A 26,207-nucleotide genomic window follows, 5' to 3' on the forward strand; every position below is an offset into this window, starting at 1 on the left:
TGGATTAACTGTGCATTTGTATTATCAAAGCCACATCAGAAAAAAAAAAGTAATTTCAGACACAAAAGACCATTATTACCATTATTAATGTAAGTCAAGATCAATGGATACCTGATTAAAAAAAAAGATTAAAACAACCGTATTCTCAGTGGATGTCAGTGCCATCTCTTGTCTAGTCTCATATGATCAGTGGAGGGTACAGTACTGTCTGGCCCCAGTGCAGGCGGTGCAGACATTAGGGCTGACACCTGAGGCACACTGGACCCAGTGTCCATCTACATCTATAAAGGAACCGACAGGAAACCCCATCCCTGCTCCTTCCTGGCTACAGTCCAATCCCTGCTCATGAACCACTGGTGTGCTGCTAAGGCATATCCCTATTAGGCCGAGATCACCACTGAAAGGTACCTAGACATTCAATCAATGATCATCAATGAATCAGCTGATTAGAAACAATTGTTGATAAATTACTAATTCAACTGTTAATTCAAGCATTTACTCAAGACAAATACTGTAATTATACGACAGCCATCACTATCTCTTGCCTGATTCATTATTAGCTATCTACAGTGTATGGTAGAATACATTGATGACACTTGCTGCTTACGTCTGTTGGCAAGTTCAGGAACTTCTGCTCCCCTAAGGCAGCAACTTGCTGCCAAGTTTTCATAGTCGGATGACACAAAGTGTTGCTAACATGATGATATGTTGGGGAGCCAAGAACAGAGCCCTGAATGCTGCCTACCAGCATGCATGTTTATCTAAGTTTTGGTGTTGTCATCTAGCTGAGTAGAGCACTCATCTTTTCCCACAGGTGTGTTATGTACCTGTTACCTCACCTGGGTGGGAAAACGTTGATGTCAGAGGCCACTGTCACCTGTAGTAGCATCATATCCATTACCACACCCAACAGGTGGCAATACTGCTGAGTAGTCTAGTTACCTCTGTTTGGGTGCTCAGTACACACTCTGTTGCTATGCGGTTTCACTCATAACAGGGGTGCCATCCTTTTGAGTACCAATGTTATTGGATCATTCACTCTAGGCCTGAGAGTTGACAGATGGTGTTTGGAAAGAGAAAATAGGATTTATATTTTGCTGTTTGGATTTCAATAAACCTTTCATTGTTGACATAATGTGTTTTGTGAACATGAAGACTGTTATTTAACATTACTAGACCGCTAAGGTATCCCAGGTTTTATTTAATCTCTCCACTGGATGTCATTGTTCCCCTGATAACAGAGTCTGTCTCATGGATAGAATAGGATTATACAAGGCATGCACAAGGCATGCAGTTTTGCCATCATTTTTCACCAAATGATGATAAATGTACTGGACGTTGTAATGTAAGATCGAATATAATTTAAAAAAAATTGGACAACCATTTTGCAATCCGTCTTTGTTAACCCCAACAAACCCATCTTTGGGTTTCACCATACTGAAATATATGAGCCATTTTTTTCATCCAACCCTCAGAACATTTCTATGGGCAAAATGCGTGCAGGAAGGTACTTTCGCATCCAAATGGCTTTCCGGGGATGTCGGAGTGTGGTAAAGGAGTCATGGTTCTGCTTCCTGTAAGAGTGAGGCTGTGGTGGAGCCTGCGAGACCAGGCTGTGTCTCATACAGTACACTGTGTCTGGAGTTACAATCAGAGTAGCAACCTGCACAGTCAGCTTCCATCACACCTCATCTCTCAGGAAAAGATTAACCTCACAAAGTCTCATACAGTCATAGAGCCTCATCATTCCACAGAACTCCATTTCCTCTCCAATCTTGTTATTCCTTCTGTTTTCCCATTTGTCATCTTTCTTCTTCATCTGCTTCTTATTTCTTCCTTTCCCATCTCTCTTTTTCATTTTTATCTGAAACAAAAAAACTAAATGTTTAGATTTTTTCTGTTCTCTATTGAACTTTCCTCTGCTTCATAGAGAGTAATTTCCTCATTACTGTATGTTTGATAATTAATGTGTCATAGAGTAGATAAGAAGACTATTGGAGCCATACTGGTTGTATCCATACTGGTTGCCTCTCTTCACACAGCTGGTTGAGCTTGGCAGGCCTAACTCTCAGCAGGTTGGTCTCCTGGTGTGGCACACAGCTCTCTGTACCGTCATATCCTGTAAGTGGTCACCACCGCCTCTGCACAGTGTGGCTAAGGCCTAGTGGCTAGGTTGGGCTTGCTTTGGTGGGCCGGGGGACGGACGGGAATAACCCCCTCTCAATGAGCTCCATAGTCTCCCTGTCTAGTATAGACATATAAAAATGCCTCTATTTAAACTGAGAGCATTCCTTTCCAGGGTTCACTGCCATTTAATTTCTCTACTCCACTCAGGTAGAAAGAACTCAGAGTCCAAAGCACTAGTGACAGCCATATGCAGACCACGCCAGTTACCTTTTATTACAAAGATTTTATACAAGTTAACTTTATCTTTAACAAAGGTAAATAAGAGACAGATGGCTACTTGGGCATCAAAGGGAAAAGATAGATATCCAGAAGGTTGGTCTATCTAAATCACATATTTATGGTTATCAGTATCCAAGGCTGAAGTTGGAACACCCATACAATACCGTTTCATAAAGACTAGGGAGAGTGATTTTACACTCATGCAGGATTAATAGGGTCCTTTTTGCCCACTACTTGTTCTTGGTACAGTCATAACCTGGGCATTGCAGGTCATTAAATAAATTGTATAAAACAGGAGGAAAAAAGCTTGTATAAATCATAGAGTCAGATTTGAAGTACAAAAGTGGGCATCATGAGACTAGGTCTTGGTATCTGTGAAAGCTATCGAAGGGACTTTGTAGAAAGTGCACAGATGGTAGTGTCATCAGTTTTGCTCGTGGTGGCTGGGTTAGAGTCCAGAGCCCAGCAACACTCTTTCTTATTTATGATGGGAAGGACCAGACCTGGCTGCTCCCCTCAGATCCAAGGGCCCAGTGTCTGACCTCGCATTCATACTTCCTGATGTGACGTTGGTTGCTCCCTCACCCACCCCCCCAAGTCTGTTTCATGATTGCTATCACAGGATCTTGACAGCAATCAAGGAGAATGCTAGATACTGTATAAAACCTACAACACCTACATTCATTGCCAATATCGAAGAGACAGCTACCAGAGGTAGAAAGGCGAAAAAGGAAAGGAAAATCAGTGAGTCCACTCCCCTAGAAAACCCCTAGCAGTAACAACAAGTTTGTATGCAAACCGAGTGTTGGGTAGGTCCATTTTAGAAAGCGATTTTTACGAACCAAAACAGTGTTCATAAATGAAATATTTCTTTCAATGGATCTAATTCCCTGATCTCTATCGATTAAACATAGTCATTACAACCATTAGGAAGCTTTTAGAAAGCTTCAATGTTACATACTGGACCTTTAAAACTTGACATGAAAAAAGTGAACAATCTACAATCTACTATTCTTGTTATGAACAGAAATTAAGAAACTGGATATCATCAAATGATAATGAGATCACTTGATATTTATTTGGAATAAGATTAATGTTTGTCTGAGAATGAGAAGAAGGTGAGGGAGTGGATATGTTCTTGATTACAGAACCATATCTACAGTAAGAGGGACTGAGTGGAATCTTCCCCTGCCCACTCAGCTGTGAGGAACGATGGGATGCTCTCCCAGTCTGTCCCAAAGCGGCGTTTGGCCGCCATGGAAACAAACATTTCCTTGGAAGGGCTGGAGAGTACTAGGGCTATTTACGTCAAAGATCTGGATTGTGACATTCTTTTATCAGAGACAAAACCCTGCTATTCTCCTGCTGCTCGGATTGTGGTACCGTATTGGTGTTCTGCTTGGTCATTCAAGGACAATGACCAAAATGTGGCTATTCATGATATGCTATGTTCTCTTACCTTGACTGTTAAGATGGGCTGCATTGGATATCTACCATACAGTTATTGTGCCAACACAAGGAAATTTGTCACTTAAGCTTTGCCTGATTTGTGGATTTCAGAGGGACATTTGAAGCACAAGTGACTAAGAAGCAGTGGGTGTTGAAAAGGACACACAGAGGACCACGTATAACCGTGCATCAACCCTGTCTGAGTTATATTTATGTGATGGCATCAGAGAGTGTTTATTCAAGGGTAAAAATTGGCTGCGGAGGCCGCCCCATTGGAAGAGTTGAGTGATGTTGACATGTTATTTATGAACCTGAGGCAGACACAGGGTGAGGCGTGCACCAAAACGCCTTCATTTTTCTTCAAATATTTACTTCTATATTTGGTTCAAGTCTTGGAGGAGGCCCTTTGATGAAAAAAAAGTGACAGTCTCTTTAAGAAGGAACAAAGGACATCTCAGTATTCAGCTCATTTAGATTTTAGTTTTTCATCCAACCATTTGTGTTACGCTTTGTTTGGTATTTTGTTTGGCCATTTATTTTGTGAGTTTACAGGTGAAATACAGTATGTTTTGCTGAATAGAAAGCAGTGAGTGGCTACACCCTCATTTCAAACACAGAATGTCATATTACAGTAGATGACTTTACCGGTATGTGACCCTCTGACATTGAAAACTTTGTCCAAAAACACAAGCTAATGAAACCTCTCTTCCTGCCTTGTACTGTAGTGAGCCTGATGCAGCTGGTCATGATATATCCCTCTTTCAGTCTCTCTCCAGACACTGTGGGTCCTAAAACAAATGTTGATGTGTTAGTGTAGTGGAGGTAGGTTACGGTTGGTCCATGCTACATCTGTGCCATTGACTGTTTGGCACTACGGGGAATACTTTGAAGTGTGTTCTTGACATCTCCTAAAACATGCATTGCATCTGAGAGACTTGATAATGACACCTCATTTTATATGTTGTATTCCCCTCTCCCTAGTTTTATAAAGAAGGCGACAAACATCCAAGATTTCACCTGTTGACAGCAGCTGGCCTTGGTTATTTGACTAAGGCTGGCTCTAGACTTTCAATACAGAAAATGCCCCCACTTACAACTCGGCTGACATTCAGATCGGTTGGAAATTTCACTGTTATTGTGCAATGTTGTCATTTACGTCAGATTGAGTTTTCCATTTAGTCTCAAATGTGCAATGAAAATCAGCAATGGAAAAAATGTGTATGCATGTTAATGAAAGAATGGAACATACAAAAAATATATACAGCCTATCAGTTATTTTCACAAGACTTGGCCGATGATCAGCAACGTTAGAACACAGTTGTTATGAGACACTTAATACTTGTCATGCAGAATAAAGGACAATTATACTCTATGAAAAATCACACCCTCTGTGAAAATGGAAAAGACATCCTGCCAGCTGAGCCTCAAGTGCACTAATGTAACTCTCTGAAAATCAAGCCCATGTGATCTGAATATATACACTATCATCTAAAATCTGATCAATTCAATTCAAAATGTTCACAGGTGTTTTAGAACGATAGGAAATGTATTAGAAATACTCAGTTGGATCATGTTTACTAGATTAAAGCCTATGGTCATACACATTTGGACTTTGTATTGATACACAAACAAAAGCTGCCCACGGAACAGTATTTGACCTTAACAGAGAAACTATCTTACAATACTGTGGTACTTTGTTCAGTCTGAGGTTGATTATTATACCTTACTGTAGCTAACACATCATAATGAGGCCTCAGTATCTGAGGATTACCTCAATTGATTTGGATTAAACACAACTGGCTTTCATCATCATCTATGTTTGAGGTATCGGACAGAGAAGAAAGGGTTTTAAGGGCCAGACTTCGTCACCAGGACATTTAATCCTTCTCACCTTTGCAAACTCTCTGAGCATACGCAACTGCTTCCTGGCTCTATCCACACTCAACTCCAAAGCGGAGCTATGTGGATGGTTTCCTGGCAACAGGTGCAAACATCAGATGACAATATGAGTAAGTGCATGTTACAGTCAGGGACAGTGCCAGAGAAACGATTCCACTGTTGTGGTAAGAATTATACCTTTCTTGGAAGGAAAACTGAAAAATGAGTCATTGTATATGTTAACTCTCCAGCCCTAACTGAAAAAGACATGATGTACTGAGGCATGTTCTGTACACCTTAATGCCATAGTTTATATTTAGTTGAAAGTGACTTCTCACGCTGAAGAGGCTAATAGCAACATTCATCTTAGATAAGAGACATTGTATGATGTACAATTGTAATGGTGGGGATAATAAAATAAAATGTACTACTATTCTCAACTCTTGGTTCCCAAGATACACCATATGATTTAGAGCATTATTGCTCTGGTAGCTTCTCAATGTTGATTTGGGTATATCTATAGAGTGACATACTGTAAGATTCACCACTGTCATAATGCAGTCCATGTGGATATGGGGAATAGTATAATATACCTTTAACTGAACCATCTGGGCTACTGTTGTGTTGAGTGAGATCTGTTGCACAAAGCCGGGGACAGAATGCCTGGCGTGCAAATTACCCATGCTCCGAGAGCCATGGAGGACCAGAGCCCACACTCAATTTAGGTCCAATATATCCTGCTATATAACCTGCTATAACTCATCTGGTCCACTGGTGCAACCGTGAGAAATAACAACTGGAATATGGAGAGTTGGGCAGAGAATGGTTGCATCAACTTTGTTTGATTGTTTTATTGCCGAGGCCCTAATGATTATAGATTGGATTGTTTGCCCCCAGTAAATTGTCATTTACTCTTGTGATGGGGCTGAAGCTGGGACTCCTAATTCTTCACAATTCACCCACTCTACAATAAACAATATTCAGAAAATGTTAACTGTTTTCTCACCTCATATTATTTGTGCCTATAGTGTGACGCAGTGACCCAATTTTTCTCTTTAACAAGGCTAACACTGGGTCCCAAATCAGAGGGACACAAAATCATAAGCAGGTGCTTGGAACTCGCTAACACGATATTATACCATGTGACCGTATCTAGTTAGCCAAGGCAAAGGACAAGCAATAACCCTCAACCCATCATCTGTTTGTACAGCTGGATCATTTACTGATGTCTTTCATGTGGGCCTCTCACAGCCAAAGCATACTGTAAGTGCCCTGTCCTAAAGCTGAACCTGATGTTTGTCACCACCAGTGGAGTGACTAAGACCTACACTGCATCAGCTATTGTGTAGATGCTTGACAGATATTAATGCCAGATCCCATTTATTTGCTTAGATGTTACTGGACAGTACTTGCAATGACCTCTGTGATTTTACACTGTTCCACATTCGAATATAGAATTTTACTTAAACATGAGTACAAAGAACCTTCTTCACTGCATTTGTAAAGTTACAGCAAAACGTTATGAACTCATGCTAAACTTCACACAAGTTTGTACACAGGCAATACATGTTGTTCAAACAAAACATGAAGATGGAAATAAAATATTGTTAACACTCTTAAATACTGTAGGTAGCGGGCTAGGCATATACTGTCAGGAATCATTTTATCACACAAGAGCAGTTAAATGCACTTTCAATATCCAAAGGCACATAAAACACATAAAGCAAGGTTTGTAGCACTTAATAACAAAGTACAAACTGGCACATAGTGATCCCTTTAAGGCTCATATCTTTTGATTAATTGTATTAAACATGTTATTTCAAACAAAGGAATACAAAGTGTCCCACTAGATACAAAAAATAAATAAAATAATCCCAAGGATATTAGAAGTGTATTAATAAACATTGGCTGATTATTCTGCATTTCTATCATTTGTCAAATAAAATTAGGCCTGTATTCTGAAATAAGAGAATACATGGATTTACAGCCTTATTGACATGGCAACATTAGCTTTTATAAACGTTGACATGCAGCACCAAACTCGATTGAGCACCTAGTTTAGTTGTTCCACATAAACCATTCAATCCTTAGAAAATTTCTCAAGTGTACAGTACTGCCTCTCTGCTATGATCAACTAATGTTGTGCAGATAACTACATTACTGAACACAATGTTGAGTACAGAAAAACATTATTTTGCCTTCTCAGATTGCATCGATACATGAGGATTTATAATATTACATATCTGCATACGGTTTTATGGGTCGCAACTAGTATTTTCTGGCAAAATACACTGGAACCATTTATCTGGCATTTGTATCAAAACATTGCACATTAGAGTGTATTGTTGACCCTCCATATGATTTCCTTGTCAACATCAGTAACTTTGAAACTGTGAAATCTGCCTTAGCAGTTGTGCATTGGGGATGTAAAAAGATCTGACACAATCATGCCATCACAGTTAAAAAACCCTAACCCAAAAGTTTAAAACAATAAAAAAACAAAAAAAAAACAGCATGTAAGTTTACATAGCATACTATAGTATCTACTATTAGGCAACAACAATTCACACAAAACATACACACAGATTCAAATTAATTCACAGCATTGACAACTCATAGCTGAATACTTCAAGCAACGGCAGCCTTTAGCACCCCAGCACTAAATTCAAATAGTGTTAAAAGTTCTCACTGACGTCCAGCGTCCTTGTTATTTAAGTCCTCTGCCTGTGCAAGGTGATTTAGGCGCTTGCCATCTGGAGTGCTTTATCACAATTACATGTGACAGGACCTTACTCTATTGTAACTGAAATCACTGTTACATTTGAAGTTTCCTCTTCCACATCCTCTTCTTCTTCCTCCTCCTCCCTGTTGAGACAGGTGCTAAGTTTCTAACTCATCCTGATTCTCTTCCCTGTCAGTGGGGGAGTGGGACAGACGACCCAGGAGGAGAGCAGGACGCTCACTGTTCTGTGTGGAGGAGACCTGGGAGATGACGGGCATGTGGACAGAGGAGGAGGAAAAGGAGGAGAAGGAGGAGCCCTTGTCCATGCTGTGGGGAGTCAGCTCAAACTGGCCCAGAGACTCCTCCTGCAGCTGTCTCAGGTACTCTGGGAGGAGGAACTCACTGAACCAAACAAGAGAAAAGCATTTTAATATCAATTGACCACAGTAGACTGACACTAACAAAACTAGCACAGTAATCATTCAGTAAAATAAATGGATGATCTACACAAAGGACAGGATATAGCAATGCTGAATAGCACAATATTCATTTAGGATAAGAATATTCTGTCATAGGTCAGAATATTCTGTCATAGATCTGATCATAGATAGACAATCACAACGTACTTTCATAGGTTTAAATTATACTGTACAGTAGTTTAGTTCTGTCTGTTCACATCTGCATATTTGCACAAGTTGTATGAGCAGCACAAAGAAAATGCTCCTTAGGTCATTCACCCAACTCAAGACAGCACCTGCTTAAAGGAGCAGTGGGGCCAATGAGGGCTGTTTCCTATTATCTGAACAGAGAAACACGTATCAGCGTATCAGATCTGAATCATGCAGCGGCGAAGAGCCTGCCAACGAGTTCTCTATGCGTCGCATATCTGACTGGCAGCCAACACATCGCCTGTCTGGAGGTCAGGGTCTGGGCTTCAGTTTGTTTTTGCTGGACACAAAGGGGCAATGGAGGCCCACTGAGAAGGCTGCACTGGAGCAGAAGGATCCACGTCAGCTGGTAGTGTACCCACTACTTCAATTACTTATCCAATGGGGTGAGGTTTGAAATCGGTCTGATCATGACACCATATTTCAAGAGCTATGATTTCCTTATTCTGTTATATTTCCAATATTCCGTTCTGCTGCGTGAGAATCCCTAAAACTAACCACCCTACTAAAACCCTGAGTGGTAAGGAATTACTTCAACTCCCCAAACTCCTCCTCACCTGGTCTGGAAGTAGTTTGCTAGCTCTGATGCCTCATGGTTGAGACTCCTCAGGTGTACGATTAAATTGCCAGAGTTGGTGAACATGGCTCCACATGTTTTGCACTCGTAAATCCGCGGCTTGCGGATGATGTGACTGGAGACCCTCATGTGCTGCTTATATTCACCAAAGGAGGTGAAAGTGGCACTACAGATTTGGCACTGGAAACAGCGTTTACCTTCATGCTTAAGTCGGTGCATCTTTAGGGAGTAGGCTCGCGTGAACTTTTTCCCACAGCGGTCACACTGGAAGGGCTTAATGCCTGTCAGGCAAAAAAGGAGAAGAGTATGTCAGTGAGGATACAAGATTGGATTTTAAAGATTTTTTTGGGAAGAAAATAGTCAGGTACAGATACAACTTTGTGTAAAAGCTCCATGCCCTGGTCTAAAATTTACATTTGTAATTTAGTTTGTAACCAACAAACAATAGTATGATACAGCCACTCACCGGAGTGGATGAGCATGTGCTGTTTAAGGTTCTGAACACGGGTGAATCCGACTCCACAGGTGGGGCATTGGAAGGGTCGCTCTGGTCCGTTCATGCCTGGCCTGGTCGAAGCATTGATGTAGAGATGGTATGGGTATTGAATACCATCCATCCTGCAGGGACACAATGGCAGTGTTAAAGGGGTAATGACAGGATATTGTGTCTAATAAAACACAACTGATCTCAATGGGTTAATCCTGGAAAGCATCCATCATATTTTTTTTGAATTCTGTGAACACCAATATCAGGTGTCTGTAGTTTAACAGATGTCTTACTCTCTATAATTTAACAACAGCATGGTCCAGTAAATGTTTAGTCAAGCATAGAGTATCAAGTACATATTTCAAAACCCATTGACAGCTTTCTTTCTTCTATTGAGAAACCCAAATCTATTACTTTATTGTTACTGATTCAAATAGCTCCAAAAAATCAACTTCAAAATTGCCATTTACAAATACAATTAGCAAACTGTTTGTGAACCTGAAGTGTAACAGAGGGGATAACGTGGTGCTGGCAGCAACAAGCCTTTACCTTTCATCGTCGTCCACATGGCCACTGGTGCTCTGGATGGTCTGCAGCCCGTCTGAGACTACGTCATCGATGGAGCCTGAGGGGACACACAAGCTGCCACTGATTTTCCACACATAAAAGACAGCACGACTGCGTTCAGAATTCTACAAACAGGACATCAGAGGAGTGTTTAGAAACAACTGTGAGGTTTAAGAATATTTCAGACTCAGTAATCAATGTGAACAAAATATTTCGTACTAACAGAGCGTGTAACTGACTTAAGGGCGAACGTTATAGGCTCACCTATAGAGGAGGACTGGGGGCTGATGAGGAGGTCCTCCTGGGTGTGTTCACTTCCTGGGACAGTCTGCTGGTCACTGAGGGAGCAGTGGGAGGCACTCACACACTGGGGCAACTCTTCCTGCACCTCCTCGTCACTCAGCCTCTCCACCTTCACATGTATATCATCATCCTCTTCCTCTTCTAGCCCTGTACCCCTACCAGTTTCAACGCCTCTGGGGCCTTCACATGCTAGGTAGTCTGCTGTCACCTTGCCGCTGGGCTCTGTGTCAGGGCCTGGAGAAAGCTCCAGTGGGTCCTCTGAGAGCATAGGCTTTTCTGGGGAAAACCGACGGTCCACACCAAAGGGATATGCCCATATGCAGGCCAGGGAGGGGTCCATGGGCAGGACAGAGCTCTCAGGGAAGGACGAGGAGGATGGGGAAGGATTATGAACCTGTGAGGAGGAACAGGAGGGCACCAGGGGGCTGGCAAAGCTTTTGCGCTTGCGCCGAGACTCTCTGTATATTGGAATGGCCCGCTCCAGCACACTGTACTCAGATGAGACTGGAGACGGGGACAGGGCATTCAGTGGGGCCAGACCACACTCTGCTGAGCCTTCAGGGGTGTCCTGTGCTTTGTCCTGCCCCATCCCCATGACACTGCTACTCCCTCCAGAGGAGTTGTGCCACAGAATGCTGGACTTCATGAACTCTGAGCAGATGTTGGCTACAGCAAACATCTGCATGTAGCTGGCGGCGGCGAGCACATCGATGATGTTCTCTGTGCTAATATTGAGTGTAGAGGTGTAGGCATACTCCAGAAGTGGGGCAAAGCCTACCATTGTCACATGTTCCAGGTCCAGGATTGGCTTATCTTCCTCTCCACCGTCGTACTCTTCACAAGGCTTGGCTGACAGCTTGGCCCGCAGGAAGTCACTGCAGCATGCCAGAACTACTCTGTGGGCTGCAAAGAGCTTACCCTGGACCCGGATGTTGACATCACAAAAGTGACGATCACTGCGGAGAGTATTCAGTCTTTCCAGTATCTCCTGGCTATGGGTGGGGGATTTGTGTGTAAATGACTTTATTCCCATTTTGGGAGTTTGAGGAATGGTGTTTTCCTAAAACAATATATAAAATTAGCAAAACACAAATTCAGTTACATTGACATCTCTTTTTCACCCTGTAAGTTGTTGTGAAGCACAGACCTTGCCTACATCATAAAGTAACAGGAACGGAACGGAAAGTAACATGCATAACTTCTCCTTATTGGGAATCCTTCCAAAATTAAATTCTTTAGACCCTTATGACTCACTCAATTCCACCTTAAAAGACTCATTACTTATTTTACACTTGAAGGAAAGACCATTATCCGCAATGTCTTCTTCAGTCAAGCCCAAACAATTTGTCTCACTAACACTTGCCAGGAACTTTGGTTGTATACAAATCATTCAGTAATGAAGCAACCATCTACAAAATAGACATAGCCTACACATGTTCAATATGGCTTTTTTCACTTGTAAGAACTTCAACTTGCCCTAGTCTCAGTTTTTCTGATTCAAATGTTTAATATAGGTGCAAGAGCAGTGTCAATGTAACGTTTCCAGCTATTTCCATTGAGATTAAAAGCAAGCAGTTCAGCAGACCTTCATCAAATAATGCAGACTATAAGCTAAATCTACTTTAGGGAATAATCATGTTCATGTTCCTGCTAAATATTAAATAATTCATAAGAAAAACCAAAGCTTCATTACAGCAAAATACGAAATAACATACCAACCAACAATAGTATATTGACCTTGTGGCCAGTCGAGCTGGCCGCCCTCGTTCATCAATCGATGTCAGTCAGTTGACATGATGACTACTATTACTAGCTACTTACTTTGCATAAACTGTGGTAGTAAAAACTACGTTTACTGACCAAACTGGCTGGCAGAAATGGCTTGACACCTTTGTCTTGCACAGGCACAGGCTAACCCAGTTTGTCCAAAAGCAACGATAAAGGTTTCCTCTCGTTGTTAGCTAGCTACTTTACGACTCGATAATTTCCTCACCTTGCCGGTGATCCCCCATGAAACAATCACGCATGCTATACATCACCATCATCAGCACAGCAGGTACACTAGCTTAAATATTAGTTTGTAGGATTTGATATTGTTCACCAGGCACTGGTTGGTTGGCTAGTTAGTTAGCTGTACGTAGCTGTCATGCCTACTCGCTTTCTCAAGTTGTCTAATCACATTCCGATGCCATGACATGCTCTGACTGCTACAGTGGACCATACAAAGGTACACACTGACAAAAGGTAGAAATATTTGTCTGTGATGGTTTGATCACTGTTGTTGACCGGGGACCTCATTTATTTTCTGTCTAGCTACCCCACAATGCACTTCGCGGCGCGCGTGATTGTGCTGGACTCTGGCGCTGGAGCGAGCAGCAGGCAGACAGACAGGTGAGCGCTTTGGACACGGACCGTTATTTTGGCGACCCTCGAGGGATGACTTGCCCGCAACAATCGAGTGGATTCTTGATTCCTGGCGTTTGGTGCTATAGCTGGTTTCTCTATCTTTGCTCTGTATCTCAAGACTGGTTCTGAGATTACTCTTCGTACAGTACATAGACTATTGTCATAGCTCCTTTCTAGAGGTTGAAGAACACGACTAACTCTTGGTGTTTCAGTCAAGAGACATCTTTATTGACTCATTTCATTCATCAGTCTAATTTCTTACAATTCTGAAGGACAGACAGCAGCATTATATATGAAACTGAAACGATTAGTCTTAAAAAATAAATAGCTTTGTAAGGAAACTTTAACAATAGCATCATACATACCTTCATTGAAGGGATAGAATGCTTTGAAATCAGATCTACATCTTTTCCCTTTAAATACATCCAGGAATGCTATTACATAGTCAGAGGAAACCTGAAAACACATCTAAGTCTGTTGTTTACATATAATAACTAAGGAGTTGATTAGTAACATCAATTTATATCATCCAATGCATGTTTTAACCCTGCATGTATGTTCTTTGTATATGGGCTACCTAATCTGAAATTATCGTCTCTCACTGTTTTTTGTTGTTGCTGCATTTTATACAGTACTTCTATTCTAATTCCACCCAAAGAGTGGACTTGACCTTAATCTATACAACACCATATATTTTTTCTAGGTAAAGGGATGGTTCAGCCTATTTTCATGTTTAGGTGAAATATCATCTTACATGCCAAAATCTCCTCAGAGAAAGTTCAAACAAATCCTGTCTATTGGAGAGGGCGCTGCTAACTGCTGCAGTAGCAAAGTGGAGAACAGAGAAACAGAGAAGCTTTCACTACTAGCCTATAAGGACAACTCAAGGTAAGATGATATTTCACATGAAAATAGGCTGAACCATCCCTTTAACAGAGGACTGCAGACCAACACCGCTCTCTCTCTCTCTGTTACTCTGTGTGAGTTGTGTGGAATATACTCCTAGCCACATTTATGGGTGCGTCTCTGCCTAAGCTATTTCTCATGATTCTAAAATAAATTCTGATTTATTACAGTACACACACACCTTAACACAGGTCAAGAAAGTGTTCCACTTGACGTCGGGTTGCGGTATCATACAATGTCCTTTACAACTTTAAGAACGGCTATGCCATGACCAAAGGAATCCAAAAGTATTCGGTTTTTAAGCTAAGCTTTCATAGTGCTTAATAAAGTTGTTCTGGGGAAAATGAAGCATTAAAACATATTTAACATTGAATAATGGTAAATTGTTCGCCATTCATTGATGAAAGAATCATGGATCTCAAAATGTTTACCCACAGCATTCATCATGGCCAATAAAAATAAAAATGAAAAGAAACCAAAACAATGGCAAGAAAAATAAATACAATCTCCTTGTTATTCACATGATAGACAATGTGGTTGCTAATGTTTTGAATGCTGCAAAATCATTCTAACTAGCTGTGAATATAATATCTACAGTATAATCAATACACACAATTCAATACACAATTTTCACCTTAACTTGAATCTCCTGTTAAAGTTGATGTAGGACCTGACAGTAAAGCCGATTTAAAGGGTTTTGTGGTTTGTTTGAAACATCCTTTCTTAATTAAAATAGCTCTTTATGTGAGAGATGTGAGTGTGATAGCATGAGTTTCTCTGTGCCCAGAGAGTTGATATCCAAAACATGTTGATGTAATGGAAGGGTATTTTAGGTGTTCTCATTAGGTTTTAGAACATGCCTCTCTTTATGAAAACATGTTTTTATTTACATTACCCTTGTAAGGGTAAATAATGACTGTCACTTGATATGATAAGGCATATAAAAGTACACTTTGATCACTACAATATTGACCCCCTCTGTGTTTGGAATCTACAAACAGAAACACTTTGCAAATGTCTGCTTTTCTGATTGTGTAAGAGGATTAGAGGTAGAGAGCATGTGTTTAGCTTGTGGGTGACCATAAGTTTGTGATCTGCTGTCGTTTGAGTCTAGCTACCTGGGGTGTGGTGCATTTTGACAAAGATTAATAGAGTTATTAAACCACTCCAACAGAATCTCAGCAGGATTTGTGCAAAGGTAATGTGCCTTTGATGAAATGTGTTTAGATGCAAACAGAAACTTCAGATATAGAGAGAGTAGATTTTTACATCCTTTGAGGTAGATCTCTATTGGATAACAAACCTTCAATAGTGGTTTTGAACTAAAGCCATGACATCAAGGAAATAAACAATGAAATAATTAAGTTACTCTATGAAAATGTTCTATGACCATATCTGCTTCTGGCCAACTGCCCAGGCTTCCCTGCGTCTGAAGCATGGTCTTTAGGTGGTTGGGAAAGGGGTGTATGTTAATTAGTTAGGTGCTAACTAGTGCTCTACACTATTTCCCCTCTTATCACAGCCTCAGCAGTCCTGGTAAATGCACTCTGCAGAGACAACCTCTGGCCTCTTAAATGGGTTGCATTTCTCCAAGTCCACCGCCTTCGCTGTGTAGTCAATACACAGCACACTTTGATGGCGCATCCCCAGGCCACATGTCCGTGAGCAGGCAGACCAAGGCCCCATTTGCCAGACTGGGCAAGGCAGGTCCCCACAAGGCCGGATGTCCACTGGCCTTAGATCTTCATCACAGAAGAAGGACAGGGAGCCTGCCCCTTCCCGGCACTCCACGTTCCTGCGAGACCACCCAAAGCCACAGCTCTTGGAGCACTCTGACCACTCCCCCAGGACCCACTCAGCACCCCCGAAAGGCAGGATGGCATGCAGTGGGCCCCTGCCCTCAGAGCCAGGCTTGCTGAAAGGCACATCCCTGGGGAGGAAGAAGGTATACTTGACCCGCGGGGGAGAGGCGTCTCCAGCTGTGGACAGGAGCTGGATGGTGACTGCCTGGCGGAGCCTCTGGTAACTGAGGATCCGCTCCAGGGTTGTTGAGGAGCCGCTGTATCGGAACACTGCACCTGGAACAGGGATGTCCTGCTCTGCTGTCGACACAGAGTAATTCCCGTTCAGGATGTAGGCTCCTCCCTCTGTCTTTAAAGCCAGGTAGTTGCCATCATGCTTGATCCCGCGATGGCTTTTCTGCTTGATGTCAATGTTGGTGGCTCCAGCCGGAATAGTCACAATGTCGTTATAGCCAAATCTGTGAGAAAGACAGAGGAACCTGTCAGAGTTTGAATTCATTTACAATGTGTCTGCTAAAGACGCCTTGAACAGCATGTTGATGATGTCTATGAGATTAATGTCTATGAGATTAATCCCCAAAACACAGTGAATCATTTCTGCATTTTCGTACAAATTCTGCGCGTAAATAATTTGATCCTGAAGACGTTTTTTTTGTTTTACTCACATGGCCTTATTCAAGGATCCAGTGATCTTCCTGCAAGTTGTACCATCACCCCCACACATGCCACACTTGTCCAGCTTTACACTGGATCCGATTACTTGGTCACAGCCTGCTTTGACACACTGGCCCTGGACACAGATGGATGTGGTGTCTGGGCCACATGTAGTGCCATCAATGACCTGCCCACCACAGGGAAAAATTAGGAGGGAACAGCAATTTAAATCAAATGATTTCTTTCTATGACTGTATGTTGATATAGGAACAGATATTTTCAGTACATCTTAGGAAAAGCATAGCTTTTGAAAGGATGAGATAAGAGATTAAAATGAATGATAAATGAAGTGCAAACACCTTAGACGAATCAAAGGATCAGAATTAACAATTGAGTCAAGTTGTACCTTGGCCTCAAAGACTTTGAATTCACTGCTGCCTCTTGCTCTGCAAAACAACTTGCATCTGTCCCTGGGCGACACACCATTGTATTTGGGTATCCACTGCTTCACTTTCCCATGGATATCCAGGTAACGGTCACTGTTGTACTTCTCACACTGCTCATCTCGAAAACTCTTACCTGGAAAGAGAAAGATCATGGCACGTCAGTCTTATCCTAGTCTCTCTTGACAGACTCAGGGCACGCTGCACGCTCCACACGCTCCAGAGTCTGTCAATCACAACTTGTTTTATGGCTATTGAGCAGTCAGAAGTGGGTGGGCTGCTATGTTCATTTACTGACAGGTCATAGCACCAATCAGATATCACAAGCGAGCATATCCTGTTTTGAAATGAAAAACTTAAAACAAGACGACATCTCCATTTCTAACTTCTAGGTTGGAGCTTCCTCAGGGTCAACAGAACTTTGTCCACAGTGTTTTGAATTAGAACCAATCACATTGGATAATTGTTTGGGGTCTCACTCAAGTAATATCCATCGAAGTACAACAGGTGTTGTGTTGGAGAGGCTGGTCTTATTCCTACGGTTCTGCAAGCATGTCAGTAAAACTGTGGCTATACTGCATCACTGAATACTGGCAATTGAATTAAGTGATTGTTGGGTTTACCATGATCTTCTTGGCAGGCCTGGATGTTACAAGACTGGTATTTGACTCTCTGGCCCACACAGTAAGCCCCGCCATTCAGTGGCTCAGGCTCAGTACATTCTCTTTGGGAGAACTCCACCCCTCCTCCACATGACCTAGAGCATGGCCCCCAGAGTCCCCAGGCCCCCCATTCTCCATCCACAGGTTCCTAAAACACAGCCAGAGCAGATGATCAGCACCATTTTCATTTGACACTTAGATACTACAACACATTCATAAACAATACACAAACTAATCTTTATGATGAAATAAACTACCGTCAGTTAAGAATTTACAGTATCAATAACATCAATTTACAGTATCAATGATGTTATTGATACTGTAAATTCTTAACTGACGGTAGTTTATTTCATGCATAATATGAAATGATTCATACATCAATAATGTAAGTGCTTAGTAATGTGTAGTGACACCCCAGTCATTTGGAACAGTAGCACGCCAGTGTCGATAAGAGTTTTTGCTTGGTGAGGGTTTTTTATTTGGCATCTCCTCTGGCATGTCATCGCCTGCAGTCTGCCACGCGTGTAAGTGCCTTCCGTGTGTCTAGCTCCACATACTCAGAGCTCCTGGCATGTGCAAAGATACTGCATTTCATTTCTCTAGGGTTTTTACGAGTTGGCCACAAGAACCCTTCTAACAGCCAGGGTGTCTGAGATCACGAGCTAGCCCCTGGAATAGGACTGTTTTTAAGGGCTGCACCAAATATACTCTTACTTTTTAAAGAGCTGTACCAAATATACCTTACCAGGCCATTGGATTAACATTTGGAGACCTGAATAAGAGAGGATTGATTATTTTGGGCTCCCAAATGAAGGGCCAGACAGGGGCACATGAGGAGGAACATTTTATTTTTGAAGATGAAGGATTGAAATACAGACTAGGCCAGCAGCTTTGCACGAAAACAATTGTATAAAAACACCTATCATGGTCACATACATGTGGTAAGAGAAACTGACTTGTGAAAGAGGGAGAAAGTATAGAGGTGGAGAACGAGAGACCCTGCAGGCAAACACTGCTAAAAGCAGCAGTAGGTTGTATATCTTCTGTAAGGTATTTAAACACGTTTTTCAGAGACCTTTACTCTTGGGCAGGTAAGAGCTGTATAATAAATCAGACTGAAGTGACTCAGACAGAATCATCCTCTGTAGCATGCCTACCTCCCCCTCCTGCTGATCAGTCACTGCACAGACACCGCCCAGGCAGGTGGCATTGGCCCCACAGGGCGTGCCATTGGCCCAGGGCAGACTGCCGTTACGGGTGGTGCAGTGTGGCTGGCCCTCCTCTCGGCACCAGAGCTGGCTACAGATCAGGTCCTCCGGGGCGTCTGGGCACTGGGTGAACTCCTCCCCAAAAGCCTGTTGGCACTGCCGGTCCAGCCCATATGTGCGGCCTGGCGGTTCCAATGGCAAAGGAAGGGCCTGCTCTGGGGGATCCAGCAAGCAGTCACCTGGAAGAGAAACAAAGACAGCCACACTCACGTAAGCATGTGTGTTTATTGAACTCGTAGGTGGGAGACAAGGTGCAGTGAGATATTGAGGACATATTACTCATTCACTGACATTTGGGAGGACCCAGACATACTGTATTGTAGGCGTTAAGAGGCCTCACAGAGTCTATGAAAGACAAAACACACATTTCTATTCTATTAATCAACTGCAAATGGATGCCAATCCGACCACAGCATTTGAGTTGACTGTTATGTTTTTACGAACCAAAACAGGTGTGCACAATTTTAGCTTGAGGGGTTATTTTCATTGCAGATGTACATTTCATTGCTCATTGCAGAGAGAAATCATGGGCCAGGTACAGATCAGATCATTTAGGAAGACAAATTCTCTGCCTTTCTAAAATTCTATTTCCTATGGTATCCCGTTGCATGATAAATGCAGTGAAACAGAGTCAGTGCATGTTTTATGGGAATTACCTTCAAGTTTTACATTGTTGAAGCAGCGTTTCTTCTACATACCATAGAAGGAGGTAGTAATAAAATATTACATTTTGGTTGTCATCTACATACTAAAATGATACTGGTCTTGGCAAATGTTATATCAACATTTCTGGTATAGTATGTTGCCTAGTAAATCGTATTTGAATCGTTCTTTTTTGTAGTGATATGGCTTCTTTGCTGAATTAAATTCTGCAACATCAGTTCACTATGTACCTGTGGCAAGGCCAGTAAAGACAACATGTGCTTGGCTACACTCAATTTCTCTGTGAGAGAAAACAGTTGTTAAACCTGGAATGTGTGACTCACCAGCAGATGAGTCAGAAAACTAGAGAGAATGCGACTGAAGACTAAAATACTGATGGATATAAATCAACAACTGAAAAATGTCTGCTATTTCGCAACACAAATATCTCCTTGCTTTCTAAAGCATAAAGAGGAGCAGTGCTCTTTTAGAGAATGCACTAATATAGCATCATCAATCCTAAGATGCCTTCTACCAGCAATCACAGATGTTCTGTGTGTGTGTGTGTGTGTGTGTGTGTGTGTGTGTGTGTGTGTGATCTGACTGATTACAGTGCTGTGTTAGAGGCACTACAGAGAGAGAAGCTTACTCTGCACAGATTGTTAGTTTTGACACTCTCAGCAAAATGACAAAGTGGTTTTCAGAGACCATAATTAGTGGTAAGGGAGCAAGTTAAGGCAGGGTAAGCATTGTAAAAAGAGAGAGAAAGAAAATAAACTTGTGAAATGTAGGCACCATATTATAGAGGGATTTCTCACCACTCTCTGAGCCCAAAATTACATAGCACATTCTCTGTGGCAGGTTTCCATTAACTGTATAATAATAGCCTGGCCGTTTAGAACAAATGTCTCAAAACAGTTAATTAAAGTTAATGAAACTACAAATAGTTTTTTCTCTGGTTTGGTTTCTCAGGAATGCTTTCCCTCATTCCAAAACCAAATGAAAGCTGGGAACCACATGTTAACCAATAAGAACTAACTGTCAATACAAGATGTTTATGCAGAGTGCATTGTTAACCATGATACCAGCCAATACATCTGCACATGTAGCACACATACAGCACAACATTGCACAGTGGTAGTAATACATAGAGATAGAGGCACTGAGATAAATATAGTTCATAGTCCTACCATGTCCATTGTCCAAAAACTCTGTGATATAGCGGGCACTACACGGGGACCACGGTAGGGTCTTGTTGAGGTCAACAAATTCAGATGCCATCATGTGGTGTCCATCAAGGTGACCGAACCATTTTTCACAGTTAATTGAGTCATCATGTGGCATGCTGAGAACATGACCTGAGGAGAGAGAAAGAGGCCATGTTTAAGATGAAACATCATTGCTTGCATCATTTATAGTCCCTTTTTTTCTCCCTGCCCCAACCTTCCCCTGAAAGGAAATTTTTTATTATTATTATTTTATTTTTAAAAATGTGTATTTTGTATATTTTGCCCAGCCAAATATATTTTGTTTGTTTTATTCATTTGAACAGTTATTACAAATATATTCCATCTACTAGGTACTTTTCCTGTTGTACATGTAAAGATATATTCTATTTTAATTGGTATAGTTCTTTGCATGTCTTTTTAATTCCACCCCTCAGCTGCTCCCAGCCCATTCCGCCTCTCTTGATATACCACCCTCTCTTGGTTTCCTAGTGCCATATTTTTCAATTGTGCTTTGATGTCTCACATAGTTCCTAAAACTTATTCCAATTACAATTCTTAGAGCCTGCACATATTTTAAGCTAAAAATTAATCTTTATGTATGATTATGTTGATTAATGATTCGGGTCTCGATGCTAGGGCTGGATAATCGATATCTAAAGGAAACCAAACACTTTTCTAACTCTAAGCTTGTTTGGAATATCAAATAAGCAGATCCTAATGTTCTGTACTGTACAGTGTTTTAATAATCGTACTAGCTTCATGACTGTTATTTAGCTACAAGTGTTTAGACGGTGCTCTGCAAAGAAGCTAAAAGACAAAGTTAAAAGACTCGTCCCTTGGATCATCAACTTGTCAAAACAAGAGGCAAACAGAGTAAGCAAGGCCAGTGTCTCAGGAGTAAGGCACCTACTATGACCCCTGTGCCAGAAGTACAATGTGTGAGATATAAAAAACAGCTATGCAGTTTCATGGTGTGTTAATGTACCAAGCTCATGTGCCACTGTGAAGGCTGCCTGGAGGCCATTGTCCTCTATGACAGAGCAGCTTCTCTTGGGGTCACACATGGTGCCCACGTCTGTCACCCCCAGGGTTGCACAGGTGTTCAGGCCACAAATATCCTGGAGGGGGAGAGAAATAGAGAGGGACAGCATGAGAGGGAGAACATGAGAGGGTGAACATGAGAAGTGAACAGAGTATCATACTGGGAAAGAGTACACGAAAGGACAAGGGTTAGAGGAGAGGAAAGGAGTAGGGAGAGGGGGGGACACTTTTCAGACACTGATATCCAGACATCGCTACATTTGTTCCAGACAGAGTTTTTTCCCCCCAAAAGTTAAGCTCTTGCCAGCAAAACATATTTGTCAGTGTTTCCATCGTAAAATGAAGCAAATACATGGCAGCCAGCAGACTTAGGGAGAGAGGAAATTTAACTGTGTGGTATCCAAAGCACACAGTAAAGGGGTATTCACGAACCTATTGAAACTCTAGTTTGAGTTGCTCTGACAGACAGGCATCTCTTTGACCTGCATACAGAGTAACTTACAAGTACTTACATTCGAATGACACCTGGGCTCTGGGGAGCCTCACTGAGTATTTTGTGTGGCTTGCCATCTACCGTCCAAGCTAAACTCATAACAAGCCCTTTCTTTTTGCTTCATTAGAACTGAATGGTAGATGGCATATGTTTCTCTATGGTAAATTTAACATGACTTGTATGGTGAATGAAGCTGAACATCACAGTACTATTACCTGTCTGGTAAATAAGATGGCAGTGTCATAGTGTTCTGGGTGCCTCTGGCTGGAGGGGTTGAAGAGCTGCTGCCAGGTGCAGAAGTTCCTGAGGGCCACTCCCCCATTACTAGAGACCTGAGGCCCCACCTCCTCATCCTCTACCACCAACATCTTCACCACCACCAGGCTCACAGAGTTCTTCAGGCTGGGGTGTCTGTAGATCTGAGCTGCCACCGCCATCAGAGTCAAAACATAGTGCTGGATAGAGGATAGAGACACCACGTCTCAGAAGACAACAACAGTCTGGCCAATGCAACACTCAGTGAGGAAACAGTCTTATAAGTTACAATACTTATAAACAGTAGGCTACTCTGTATTGCTAACATACTAAACACTATCAATTATGGACTACACTTTCCACATAAATTAAGATCTGACAACACACGCTCACAGGCATTGAGAGACTTGGCCCAAATCTATAAGCCAATTGGACTGAAATGTTTAAACATTTGTGTTTTTCTTTCCATCAATAAAATGGGTGGAAGGACGGCATAAACAAACTCCTCATGGCTTCTTTTCATTCCCAGATGGTGCAAACTCAAACACAGCGACTCGGTGCCAACATTTTATTTACCGCTTCAGATAGACACAGAGGCGGTGTAGTAGATAGAATAACACCATACAATTATGTCTACATTCAAATCATGCCTGAGATTATCATCGGTTGAACTGGCAAATGTCATACCCACATTTGTTTAAATGTGTACATTTCTATGCATCATCAACATATTTTTTGCTTCTCTGAACTAATGAAAATATAATAAACTATTGATTTCCAAATAGGAAAAGTCTGGAGAAGAGCCAGATAGATTAGAATTAGGTCTAGGCTTACCCTTGGTTTACCTTGCGTCATATAGTTTAAGAATAATATTTGTCTTTTTCATTAAAATTTTCGAGTGATTCTGTTGTTGACAACAGACACATTTCTCTTAAAGCACATTTGTCCCATTTTCACATGACCCTGGATGCTTAATTTACACCATTAAACTTGAGGAAATATTTGTTCTTCCTTTAACAAAAGCAGTTTTTCATTCATCTTTGGGGTTTTCATATTTGCCGCAAGATTTTCTTTTCAAGAGAGGGCTTTCCCGTAAAGAGCGCGCGTCATGGTTGTGAGAATGTGTGATGATGATATTGGACTAGAGCAATTGCTTAGACAGCTATGCGCCCTCCTGGCATTCCTGACAGTTCCATAAACGACTTATTTCTGTCTGGAAAATTAGACTGCTTTGGAAACTGTCGTGCGTAATGACGCGTTTGAACATGAGGCCATCATATTGCGCTATCGTATTGGTGCCAATAATAGACATAATATTTTGTAAGACATATCAATCATTATGTTTCTCATTCCTGTAACATTTATTTTGACTTAGCGATGTATTATTTTGTCCATTCATCCAATAATGTCCGTTTGGCCTCACCTTTATTTCGTCTCCATAGAATTGTGTCATAGTAGAATCAGCAACGACCAATGTCTCAATATATCTTGGAGTGGAGACGAAACGTCGCTTCCGCTTCTTTTTCTCAGCATCTTGCACATGGGAGAAATTGCCGTCATCTGTGTCCATAAGCCGGCTATCATCCTTCATCTGATCAAAAGCAGTCTTTGCAGTCTTTGCAGTCTTATGTGTATCGGTAAACACTCTCCTTTTTATAACATGCACCTGCGAGATGGATCTCTCTGCTTTTACGAGACCACTGAATTTGGGTTGAATAAAATATTCATCCCCGTGCGTTATGAACGTCCCTTGAATCCCGTGGCACAAGCTGACAGTGACCATGGAGTCCTGGTCAGAGTCTACTTTTCCTGAATAGAAACAGCCTGTGAATTCTGCTCCATCCCCCGCTGTCTCATCGCTAGAGAAGTGTCCAGAACTAGAACCGTTGAGGATCGCGACCAGATGTTTTGCTTTGATGCGCTGAATGCTTAATTTTGGAGCAACGAAGGTGTCATCCGTGGTTAAATTCAGCATGAAATCCTGGCCGAAGGCTGTCAATTTTAAACTCTGTTGGTCTTCGCTCCTTCTCCATAATCGACCAGTTCTCACACTTGTTCTAACGGGTATAATCTCCTCTGACAGGAATAACTCCGATAGCGCAACGTTGGTTAAGGAGAGGGTTAACAAAGTTATCTGCAAAGTTGAACCCATATTATGCTTATTATACGCACTGTCTAATAAAGAAACGTTTGTATTGAGCAATGACCTGAAAATCAAAGTCACTGAATGGTAATTAATTAGAATAAACGGCACCTTTAGTTTTAACTCTTTACCCACTAAGATCGAAAACCAACGAAATACATTCAATATTCTTAAAACTGATAGGTTATTCTTGCTTATCAGTTGTTATTAGCCTAAATGTTAATTCCTAAAATAGCATTAGAAGCCCGGGCTTGAGACCCATTGCAGCAGACTGAATTAACGGCGGCTGCTCGTGACTGTGGTATTTATACAGCCTTGCTCCTCTAAAACATAAGTGGTTTATTTTTTGATACCCATTCCTGCTGCTCTCTCCTCCCCCTCTTGCTCATAGAAAAAAAAAACGTAAACTCCAATTGATTGTACCAGCACGCCCCCTTCAATACCCCCGACACTCTGGACCCTGTCCACCCGTGGTAAACTGTTGTACATTTTTTTGCTAAAAACACTGATCTAGAGTATACTTGGCTTTTTGTTCAGGCGGCAAAGCGAAGCCGATAAAAAGCATTACTAAAAGCGCAATTACTGTACACACGAGACACCATCAGACAGTATGGACTATTGACAACTGAATCAAATTATCCGTAGGCTCTAGGGCCTATAGATTCGAAGCACATAACTAGATAAGAGTTAACTAGGCTGCAGTGACCAAACAATTTCTGGACTTATGTTGCCCCGGTGAATTAATTACTCAATGACTTGCATGATTAGTAGGCCTAGTCGCACATTCTATAGGCCTATACAATGTGTGATATAATTGAATTTAATACGAACGTAAAATGGTAATGGAATACATAAATATTATACTCTTATTATCAAATAGTTTTTTCTAGTATTAGGCCTAAATGAGCATAGTAAGAAATAAGTTCTGAAATCAATCGGTCAGGCAAAATTACGCTTAGGCCTATCACGGACTACTTCGCTTGAAAGTTTCAACCAAAATGCCAACTTTTCAATGTTCTCACTCACTAACTTTCATCAAGTCACCGATTTCGATCTCAACTATATTAAACGGCTTTGATGTATCCTGCGCTTTAACCACAAAGTGGCAGTATTGTTTCAGAATTCAAATGTTGCGTGCGTCGTCAAGTCAAAAGAAAGAGATGCATTGTTGTTTTACAATGAAATTCATTCGAATGAAATGCGATT

At 41.6% G+C, this 26,207-nt stretch overlaps 2 protein-coding genes across 3 annotated transcripts; both read right to left on the reverse strand.

Moving 5' to 3' along the window:
• Positions 1 to 7,103: 7,103 nt before the first annotated feature.
• Positions 7,104 to 13,304, reverse strand: zbtb44 (zinc finger and BTB domain containing 44). Of its 2 annotated transcripts, XM_083685606.1 has the most exons (6): positions 12,918 to 13,304; positions 11,019 to 12,117; positions 10,737 to 10,812; positions 10,167 to 10,318; positions 9,681 to 9,981; positions 7,104 to 8,857 (listed from the first exon to the last, which is right to left on the reverse strand). In XM_083685606.1, exons 2-6 carry the CDS (start codon positions 12,088 to 12,090, stop codon positions 8,614 to 8,616), a joined length of 1,845 nt encoding a protein of 614 aa, XP_083541732.1. In that variant the 5' UTR covers positions 12,091 to 12,117; positions 12,918 to 13,304; the 3' UTR covers positions 7,104 to 8,613. The 2 variants fall into 2 exon arrangements, with proteins under 2 accessions (XP_083541732.1, XP_083541733.1); XM_083685607.1 differs by having other exon boundaries at positions 8,700 to 8,857; positions 9,898 to 9,981; positions 11,019 to 13,304.
• A 2,589-nt stretch (positions 13,305 to 15,893) lies between these two features.
• On the reverse strand, positions 15,894 to 25,490 carry adamts8a (ADAM metallopeptidase with thrombospondin type 1 motif, 8a; the record flags this gene model as incomplete). The annotated part of the gene is made up of 10 exons (XM_083665196.1): positions 15,894 to 16,629; positions 16,837 to 17,012; positions 17,232 to 17,404; positions 17,892 to 18,078; positions 19,088 to 19,377; positions 21,031 to 21,198; positions 22,055 to 22,187; positions 22,819 to 23,058; positions 24,282 to 24,992; positions 25,425 to 25,490. The coding sequence occupies 10 exons, from the start codon at positions 25,488 to 25,490 to the stop codon at positions 15,894 to 15,896; spliced, it is 2,880 nt and encodes a 959-aa protein (XP_083521322.1).
• Between the last annotated feature and the right edge of the window lie 717 nt (positions 25,491 to 26,207).

The sequence above is a fragment of the Argentina silus genome (genome assembly GCF_951799395.1).
Source record: "Argentina silus genome assembly, chromosome: 2".
Lineage (NCBI taxonomy): Eukaryota > Metazoa > Chordata > Actinopteri > Argentiniformes > Argentinidae > Argentina > Argentina silus.

Excerpts from the sequence above, each read along its gene's own strand:
- zbtb44 (XM_083685606.1), bottom strand. The coding sequence starts at position 12,090 with ATGGGAATAAAGTCATTTACACACAAATCCCCCACCCATAGCCAGGAG. Across the intron at positions 9,982-10,166 it reads GCACATGCTCATCCACTCCG|GCATTAAGCCCTTCCAGTGT; the intron begins GTGAGTGGCTGT and ends TTTGCCTGACAG. Across the intron at positions 8,858-9,680 it reads GCAAACTACTTCCAGACCAG|TGAGTTCCTCCTCCCAGAGT; the intron begins GTGAGGAGGAGT and ends TGTTTGGTTCAG.